Genomic DNA, 10,767 nt, shown 5'->3' on the forward strand with positions numbered 1-10,767 from the left:
ATGGTTCCTCTACAACTTATAGATTGATTTTTGTTTCTTTTTTTCGGTCACATTATTATGGATTTAATTTCTTCGACACTTTTCATCAGTTTTCATAAGTATTTTTGTTGTTGGTGATTTTTTGTAGACTCTTTTTCGGTATTTTCACCAGTTTATCGTTTTAGTTTCATCAGTATTTTTGTTGTTGATGATTTCTTCATTAGTTTTCATTGTTTTTCATCAGTATTTCCTGTTTTTATAGTAGAATCGTTTCCATCAGTTTTCACAGTATTTTTGTTGTTGATTATTTTTTGTATGCATGCCAATATATCTCGAAGACTCGACTGCGTTAATGATATAAATGATTCTAAAGAGACATGGCATCTTGATGTTCCAATCCTGGACGTTTGGACAATAATTAACGCAAGGGTGTAAAGCATATTGAAATGGTTAAAATGGATGCAAAGGTATATATCAAAAATTGATTTTTTCTTTTAATTCTATTAGTATGCATTTGAAATTTGTTCTATCTGTTGTTGATTATGTTGGCAGTGTGGTCGTATTTAAATTTTGATTCGTCATGACCATACACAAAAGTGGAAGGATCTGCTCAAGGAAAATAGGACCTATGTCATTAATAATGGCAATGTCTATGATAATGATTTCCAATGGAAATTTAGTGATCATTTGAAGAAATTCAATTTTTTTAGTGGAACAACAATTAAACCTGTTGATATTGCCAACATGCCGCCTATGAAGTTTTATTTCAAAGATTTTGCCGACTTCCTTAAAGGCAACTTCAAAAGTGATTATAGACTTGCATTTTTTGTTTTCAATTTGTATCTGATTTAATTGTTGTTAATATTAATTTTTTATGTATCAGATGTGATTGGTCAAGTTTATGAGATTAATAGCATTCAGGATAAATCAAGCGGGAAAAAGGTCGGTGTGCCGTTTAGGGGTGTTCGCGGTGCGGTTTGGGCGGTTTTTACTTAAAAAATCATCCGAACCGCGAGAGAAAAAAATGTGCGGTTCGGTTTGGTTCGGTTGGCTTTTAAAAATAAAACCGAACCAAACCAAGCCAAACTAATGCGGTTTGGATTGGTTCGGTTTTTTTACAAAAAAATTATTGAGCCATACATACATATATAGATGACAACATAACTTTGTATTTAGTTATTTATGCGTTATCAAATAACAACAAAATTCATCATATTTGGATAACAGCTTTTCATGAAATATACAAAAATAAAATTAGATAAAAGTGAAATAAAAAACATAAAATAGTAGCATAAAATAATAGAAAAAATATTATAATGAAATAGAAAAAAAGAGGAGATGAAAAATTAAAGAAGATGAAAAAGAAAGAGCAGAAGAGATGAGAGATTAGATAAGAAGAGGAACATTAAAAACGTAATTCCAAGAGAGAACAGTAGAATAAAAATAATAAGATAAAAAAAAAAGAGAACTTAAAAGATAAAAGACTAGAAAAGAAGAGGTGATATGTACTTGAAAAAGAAGATAAGAAGAAGACGCAATACCACTAGGAGAGATTTAAGAAGACTTAATCTGAAACTTTAAGTGTGAGGAAAATAAAATCATTTGTAATTGTAAGGCTAAGGCATAATAGGTTTAAGTTTGGGTTGGATATAAGTTAATTGAAGTTTGGGAGTTGTAGCATAATGCGGTTTGGTTTGGTTTGGTTCGGTTTGTAAAATACAAACCGCAAACCGAACCGAACCGTGCGGTTTGTTAAAAAATGGCCCAAACACATCCGAACCAAATGCGGTTTTTTGCGGTTTTGGTTTGGTTTGGTTCGGTTTTGCGGTTTTCTATTGGGCCGGTTTGATTTTGAACACCCCTAGTGCCGTTGAAACTGAGAGACTTGAAGTGAATATATAATTCAACTTTATTGTATTGTGTTATGTTGTTTATTTCCTGTTGATTCAACTTTATCAAAAATTAATCCTTCATGTTATTTTGATGTAGTGGCAATGTTCTAAATTGTAGTCTTTGGGAAACTTATGGATCTAAGTTTATAAGTTATTACAATAATGATATAAATAGTGGAGGAATAGTCATTATTTTAACATATCCTATGATAAAGTATTCCCAAGGTAATTGCATGGAGAACCTTTAATATGTTATTCATATTAATTCTTTTATAATTCTTTTTTCTTACATTACATATTAAAATGTTCCACAGTTTCAAATGGTTGGAGTGGATCGAAGTTGCTTATCAATGAAGACATTCCTGACATAAAAGAGTTTTTATCAAAGTATGTATTCTTTGTCCTTTTCAAATTATATCATGCATTCTAAAAAATTTGTTATAATTTGCTTGTCTCCCTATGTCGTTTAAGGTTGCCTCTATCTGACAAGAATGAGAAACCATCACAGTCTGCAAAGTCTTTCTCTAATATCTCCGGTGGCAAGCAATGTTCACCTATGGAGAAGTTCCTATATAACGCAAAATGTATGTACTTGACTGATTTTGCAAAACTAAAACAGGTATATTTAAAATAATTTGCGTTTACAATTTATCATTAAAATTTCCTTTAACTGAATCATAGTTTCTGTATTCCATTATGACACTTTTTACGTTACCGTAGCAACCACATTAAAATTTACAATATCAAAATACCAATGGTTTTACTATGGTTGCACCAAGTGCTCCTTAAAGGCTCATAATCCTACCAATCCTTTTAAATGTGGATGTGGAATAAATGTTGATCGTCCAATTCCCAGGTTAATAAAGTTGTTCATTGATTTTATAGATGTAGGAAAATTGTTTTTTTTATAATGTAAGATTTTATTACTCCAGGTACAAAGTTGAGATATGGTGCAACCATGGTGATTCAAAATATCGATTTGTATTTTGGGATTCTAACTGTGCAAATAATATTGGGAAGACTGTTGTGCCTCTGCACACGATAATGCTTGAGGTATGTAAATTCTAAGTTAAATCTATGTATTTCACTCTACTTATATCTTTAGCATACAGTAAGAACTATAATCTATTAACTCTTTAGGCATGAGAGGATGATCCAATGGTATATATGGATGAATTGGATCTGTTATTGAAAAAAGAATGGCTTTGAGAGTTAAAGTTCAGCCCACTTTTAGCCAGGCTTTTGTTTTTAAACTCGAATTAGAGGAATCTTTTGTTAATGAGGTTGAAAATAATTTCATCCTTGGAGAGATATAATAAGTAAACATGTATTTTGTAATCTATTTTGATTATTACTATTATTTCAAATATTGTGATTAATTTATTGCTATAATGGATATCATAATAATCAATCTAAACTGCAAAGTTCAAAGCTTCATGAAATTGAAGATAGGTTTGGATCATTAACTGTAAGTGTAGTTTTTTGTCTATAGTTGTTGCCAATATTAAAATTATTCATCCAAGTTTTAAAATCATAACTACATCCAGTGCTTTTCAGAATCATTCTAAATCCCAGTCTGCAAATGTCAATGCAAGTGATGACAATGTTGATTTCTCATCTGTAAGTTGTTTTTTTTTTGTATAATACTTTTTTACAATTATTTAGTATATATATTTTTGCCATTACGACCTTTTGTATTTATGCATCTTTTGTAGCATTCTATTTCTGCATGTGGAGAAAATGACCCTGATGATAACAGTGGTTCAACTCCAGCAAAATCGGTATCAGTTGTGTCTAGCAATGAAGATATAGATCGAGACATACTTGGAGTTACTCAATTATCAAGAACCAAACCGCCCAAGAAGATAAAGACATAGATTACTAATGAATGATTACGAACCTGATTTATTTCAATTTATTTTTCATTGTTGAATTGATTGTAGTTGGAAATATCAATTTTTAATGTTTTCAACTTTAACTATTGTGTTAATCATGTTTATTGTATCTTAAATACATTTTACAACATTTAATTGTTGAAATCATGAAATGAATCATTGCCTTAATGTTATTTATTTTAAATTTTTGTCATCAGTGTTGTATTTTTTTCATGCATGATTGTCATCGGTTGTTTTGTTAATATTCATGTTATTAAGTTTAATGGTTTTCAATGTATTTCTCTATTATTTATATCAGAAAACTATATGGATTCTAACTGTATCTACATGAAAAAACTACCATATATTTACATTTCTCTGTGTGTGTATATATATATATATATATATATATATATATATATATATATATATATATATATATCATTTTCTTGAGAAATTGGGAACTCAAACAGTTAAAATATCACTTAATTATTACAGCATGCATATTAAGTGTATGACACATTTTTTCTTAGAAATTTGCCATAGTGATGGGATCAAGATTCTCTTTTCCTATGTGCAAAATTATGTGCAGGCTTGGGCACCCAGGAATTATTGTCTCCAACAACAGGACACAAATTTCCAGCACCTTGGTCATTGACTTCTGTTGCAAGTTGGATGTACGAAGGAAGTTCGTCTCTGTCGTCCATCCACAAGCCAATGGGAAAGAAAAGTCGGCGAACAAGGTAATCCTAAAAGGGATAAAAAAGAAGCTTGATGACACCCAAGGATTGTGGGATGAATTACTCCATGAAATATTATGGTAATATCATACCACTTCCCACTCGACTACCAGAGAAACCCCTTTACCATGATATATGGGGAGGACGCAATACTACTTGTTGAGATCGACATGCCTTCATAAAGTCGTTCTACTTTCAACTAGGAAGTGAATTATGTAGGGCTAAAGTGCGTTGTTGATTTGATCAATACAGCAAGAGACGTCGCCCACATTTAAGAGTTCACCGCCAAGCAAAGAACGGTTAGGAGATACAACTTCAAGGTAATGCTAAGACAAATGCAAGAGGGCGACACGGTGTTGTGGCAATACTATTATAGTTAAGTTACTTATGAATTCACATGAGGCACTTTGCCCACCTATATACAAAATTTTGAATATTTATGTCCAATGAGAATGTTTTGGTTTTTATTGTGATGTACATTGTACTTCTATAGGAAGATCCTTGTCGCCTCTTAAGGAAATACATATACATTAGACTTATACGGGAATATCCTTTTCGCCTCTAGAGATAATACAAATACGACGGACTTCCGCTAGAATATCCTTATTGTCTCTCAAAGAGATACAAGTGCGTTGGATTTCCATAAGAAGATCCTTTCCATCTCTTAAGGCAATATGAATACGTTGGACTCCTGTCAAGAAAATCCTTGTCGCCTTCAAGGAAATACGAACATCCTAGATTTTCACTGGAAAATCCTTGTCACATTAATGCATTAACATATGGAACATATCAACCGAGAGCATTTTATAATGAGAGATGAGAGCAATAAATATCAACCATTGGATTCATCAAGAGAGAGAATGTTAATACATTAATGTGACTATTAATTTCTCTCTCTTGATGAATCCAATGGTTGATATTTATTGCTCTCATCTCTCATTATAAAATGCTCTCACTTGATATGCTATATATATATATATATATATATATATATATATATATATATATATATATATAACATATCAAGTGAGAGCAATTTTTAATGAGAGATGAGAGGAACAAATATCAATCATTGAATTCATCAAGAGAGAGAATGTTAATACATTAATGTGGCTATTAATTTCTCTCTCTTGATGAATTCAATGGTTGATATTTGTTCCTCTCATCTCTCATTAAAAAATTGCTCTCACTTGATATGCTAAAATATATATATATATATATATATATATATATATATATATATATATATATATATATATATATATATATATATATATATATATATATATATATAGAACATATCAAGTGAAAGCATTTTATAATGAGAGATGAGAGTAAGAAATATCAACCATTGGATTCATCAAGAGAGAGAATGTTAATACATTAATTTAGCTATTGATTTTATTGGACTGGATGAAAATTTAATGGTCGTGATTCATTGTTCTCATTTCTCATAATAACCAAGTGTTCTCACTTGAGTCGTTCCCATATATATATATATATATATATATATATATATATATATATATATATATATATATATATATAATAAAACGTTTTGTAAAAGATTTTAAAATCTTCATCCAATAAATCGCCGATTTTACAAAATAAATAAATAAATAAATATTGCATATTTACAAAAGCCTTGTCGTTTTGGAATCCCACAAAGGTTCCAGATTAAACGACACGGAATAGCAGAAAAGGGTATAGGGTTTTTCTCCGATTTGGGATCCAAAATATTGATATTCCAATCACAAAATTCACAATCAAATCAGTAATCTAAACCATTAGCGACTTCAATGGTCTGCGAAAAATGTAAATTTCTCATCCTTTTCCTCAATCCATTCATATTTTTTTCTCTGTCGAAAATTCAATTGAGTTTTGATAATTTGAATTCTGAGTTGCAGGTCAGAAGAAATTATCAAAGGTGATAGTACCAGACAAATGGAAAGAAGGAGCCAGCAATACTACTGAGAACGGTGGCCGCAAAATCAACGAGAATAAACTCCTCTCCAAGAAGAACAGGTTCCCTTTAACTTAAACCTTCAATTTTTTGTTTATTTGTTTTAAAATTTGTATCTTAGCTTTCAAATTGGTGATAAAGTTGCAATTTTTTGTCATCTGGTTGATATAAGCTCAAATTTTGTTAGTTTCAATAGTTTCGAAACCCAAACTATATGCTAATTAGATGAATGATAGTCAAAACAGAAGAACATGTAAACAATCACATCTCCTTACAAGATATATTAATGAGGCTTGTCATCGATAACAACAAAAAGGCTTGCACAAAATAGTTGTTCGACCAATTAATTTTACACGTCAACCATTTTTGAACATTCATAGCAAGGGACTCCTGCAAACTGCATTCTGAATTTAAAGTAAACAATAGCACCATCATGTTCCATGATAGAATTGGTTATAGTATTACCGATAAAGCTATACGGAGCTGTGCATGATTGAATCAGCTGACATGTGTCCCTGTTCTCTAACCAAGTTGTTGACTCTACTTTGATTTGATGACTTGGCATTTTCTCTACTGGTATCATAACACCTTTGACTTCTTTTTTGGAACAATATATTTTTTATTTGTTGGTTTGATTTGGTTGATTGTATTGTACAAGTTATGAAAGAAACCTAATGTTTTTAGGTGGTAGTTAGTGATAGAGAGCTAGGTAGCTATTTTGATTGAGTATTTTGCACAAGCTAATCAATTGTTGGATGTCACTAGCACTTGATAGTTGGTTCTGTAAATAAATTTTCTGTGTGCTAATACAACTATATATCTGCTATTACCATGCATTTTATATAATGCGTTTTTCATTGCGAGGATTGACATTTCTCCCATAACTTCACCATGGTCACTTCCCTCTTCATGTTACCCCCTACAATTTAGTTTTCTTTCCTTACAAACATTATGTTTTCTTTTTGTTGTTACTAGAGCATATTTAAAATTGGATATCTGTATTTTGATTGAGACATTGAGTCGGATCTTGGAAAATATTTTTGATGATTTACGTGGCTCAAATTTTAGAATGGCTAGGATACATTTTTATCTTTTTATATGCCATGTTTTGTTACTGCATGTGTGCACATAGCTTGTTCCTAGTTGTGCACTTATATCAAAGTAATAATGACTATCAGTATTCAACATCCGTCTAAATTGTCAAGATTGTGGGTTAAGAATGAGTGACGTTGTGGAATAGGCATTTACTCTTGTACTTAAATACACGATTCTCGATACCATTGGCAAGTTTTTTGTCCAATTATATACTGTACTGGACCTGTTGTTTAAAAGGCTCATTTTTCTCGGTGAATTGTAACTTGTTATTTGTCACACACTCTGCATATTTTTTATTACTTGAAGATTGTTCTTATTGTAAATTAATTCCTTGCAGATGGACCCCTTATGGAACTACCAAGTGCATCATTTGCAAGCAGCAAATGCACCAGGATGGCAAGTACTGTCACACCTGTGCCTACTCAAAAGGTGATTCATGTTCAGATGTTTTGAATTTGCTGCTATACTGTATCATGAAAGTCCGTAACTCAATTCCGGATGTGTTTTGTATTTGCAGGAGTTTGTGCGATGTGTGGCAAACAAGTTCTTGACACCAAGTTTTACAAGCAAAGCAATGTGTAGGGAGGGAGTCTGTGCTTCATTCTGCATCTTCTAGGTGCATAATAGCATTCCCTTTGTATCAATATAGTCTAATTGGGCGTGTTGCTAACACTGACTGAAGATGTAAAAAATAAATACTGTGAGAATTTGTTAGTTTTCTATTTTCTGTGCCATATGTAATTTACTGATTGAATGTTAACTCTGGATCTAAAAGCACTGCGCCTTTAGCGCTAAATTCCTGTTTCCTTGAGCGTTTATGAATTTGATTATCTTGCTAAAACCAACTGAACTTGGACCAGAACAAATGAGAGACTTTTGGTCAAAATTGATTTATTTTGATAGATATTTTTCGGACTTTATTATTCTGGGGTATGAATCCAACAGAGAAGTATGGACCTCCTATCATAACGACTAGAGCATTAACTCCCAACACATTTTCTGACATTAGATCATTCCATGATATTTCAGGGATATTATGGAAATCAAGTATAGAGGAGAAAAAAATTAATACTATTGCAATAATTGTTCACATTGCATATTGAGATACGGGGAATGAGACTTCAACGTTGGAGGATTTGCTTTGTCCTAAAGATGACTTGTTTTAATTGCTTATCTTTAGGCTTCCTCTAAATGTTGCGTGTTCATAATGAAGTTTCTCTATTATAATTTTACAGGTTTGGGCAGATTCAGATTGCAAAGAGGAAAGGATAAAATTATATGGTTAGAGAGAAAATGCATGATATTGTGTGCATCCCAGAGTTCTTTGTGAATTTATTTGGGAGTCTGAAGAAATGAGTTTCTCCTTTTGTATTTCGATTGTCATTTTATGAGAAGTTCTTACTCTATGGAATCTTAATTTTGTTTTTGTTGACGACTTTTTTTTAAGCTTCAATCATGTTTTTATTATCATGGGGGACATAGATATATTAAGAACAATGTATTGATTTTGGTGGAAAATGTTCACATTAGTATGTGATAAAAGAAAAATTAAAGAAGTTTGAAGGATTGGCACAAACTACTCGTTCTTACAAATTCTTTACTAAGTTGACAAATTAATTTACATGCATGAAAGTATTTTATTTAGCTAAATCATTTTGGGGTTAAGATAACCATAAAAAAAAGATACAAATAAATTAGGGCTTAAGGAAGATTAGGAGAAATTGAAGAGAAGATAGGAATTTGCTCATCATATATCAAGGTGGATTTCCCTTCTCTCATTTCTCATGCATTGGGTAAGAGTCAGTGAAATTAGAATTTAGGAATTTTTGTTTAAGAAGATTAGAACTAGGGATTACGAAGATTAGAACTAGGGATTGAAAAAAAAATCCGTACCTGCATATATCTACTAATAAAAAAATCAGTACCTGCGTATATCTACGAATAAAAATATGTATAAAAATCTATACCTGCAGGTTTAATGACACTCATGTTCTCGAATATTTGTATCCGTTAATAAATTATAAAAATTATTTAAAAATTATTAATTTATTACATCTTGTCTTTTTATTTTTATTTTTGAAATCTTTTTTGAAGAAAATATTTCACATTACTCAGTTTAGAAAAAAATGTTATCTAAGGATATCAGTAAATATCTGTGAATATTTTAAAACCCACAAATTACCGTTTAACAGATATTTACACGGATATGAAGCGGATATAAATATCATATTTATTCAATGGACCGGACACAGATATCGTAGCATCTGACCTATGCATATTTATTCTTAAAAATTTATATTAATACATGTTATTTATTTTTGTATACTTGATTTTGATGGAATATGGTTAGTGATATTAAAGTTTTTATTTCTAGTCGAATGTTAACCTTCCACTGTAAAATTATGTTGATTGTAGGGGTGTTCAAAACCAAACCGGCCCAATAGAAAACCGCAAAACCGAACCAAACCAAACCAAAACTGCAAAAAACCGCATTTGGTTCGGATGTGTTTGGGCCATTTTTTAACAAACCGCACGGTTCGGTTCGGTTTGCGGTTTGTATTTTACAAACCGAACCAAACCAAACCAAACCGCATTATGCTACAACTCCCAAACTTCAATTAACTTATATCCAACCCAAACTTAAACCTATTATGCCTTAGCCTTACAATTACAAATGATTTTATTTTCCTCACACTTAAAGTTTCAGATTAAGTCTTCTTAAATCTCTCCTAGTGGTATTGCGTCTTCTTCTTATCTTCTTTTTCAAGTACATATCACCTCTTCTTTTCTAGTCTTTTATCTTTTAAGTTCTCTTTTTTTTTATCTTATTATTTTTATTCTACTGTTCTCTCTTGGAATTACGTTTTTAATGTTCCTCTTCTTATCTAATCTCTCATCTCTTCTGCTCTTTCTTTTTCATCTTCTTTAATTTTTCATCTCCTCTTTTTTTCTATTTCATTATAATATTTTTTCTATTATTTTATGCTACTATTTTATGTTTTTTATTTCACTTTTATCTAATTTTATTTTTGTATATTTCATGAAAAGCTGTTATCCAAATATGATGAATTTTGTTGTTATTTGATAACGCATAAATAACTAAATACAAAGTTATGTTGTCATCTATATATGTATGTATGGCTCAATAATTTTTTTGTAAAAAAACCGAACCAACCGAACCAATCCAAACCGCATTAGTTTGGCTTGGTTTGGTTCGGTTTTAT

General features: G+C 30.9%; 1 protein-coding gene across 2 annotated transcripts; it reads left to right on the plus strand.

The window, feature by feature from the left end:
- The first annotated feature begins 6,129 nt into the window (after nt 1-6,129).
- On the plus strand, nt 6,130-9,119 carry LOC131611541 (uncharacterized). 2 transcript variants are annotated; one of them, XM_058883526.1, is made up of 5 exons: nt 6,130-6,300; nt 6,393-6,510; nt 7,881-7,972; nt 8,061-8,159; nt 8,779-9,119. In XM_058883526.1, the coding sequence occupies exons 1-4, from the start codon at nt 6,285-6,287 to the stop codon at nt 8,123-8,125; spliced, it is 291 nt and encodes a 96-aa protein (XP_058739509.1). In that variant the 5' UTR covers nt 6,130-6,284; the 3' UTR covers nt 8,126-8,159; nt 8,779-9,119. The 2 variants fall into 2 exon arrangements, with proteins under 2 accessions (XP_058739509.1, XP_058739505.1); XM_058883522.1 differs by lacking the exon at nt 8,779-9,119 and having other exon boundaries at nt 6,131-6,300; nt 8,061-8,339.
- The last annotated feature ends 1,648 nt before the right edge of the window (nt 9,120-10,767 follow it).

The sequence above is a fragment of the Vicia villosa genome, linkage group LG1, assembly GCF_029867415.1.
Source record: "Vicia villosa cultivar HV-30 ecotype Madison, WI linkage group LG1, Vvil1.0, whole genome shotgun sequence".
Classification (NCBI taxonomy): Eukaryota; Viridiplantae; Streptophyta; class Magnoliopsida; order Fabales; family Fabaceae; genus Vicia; species Vicia villosa.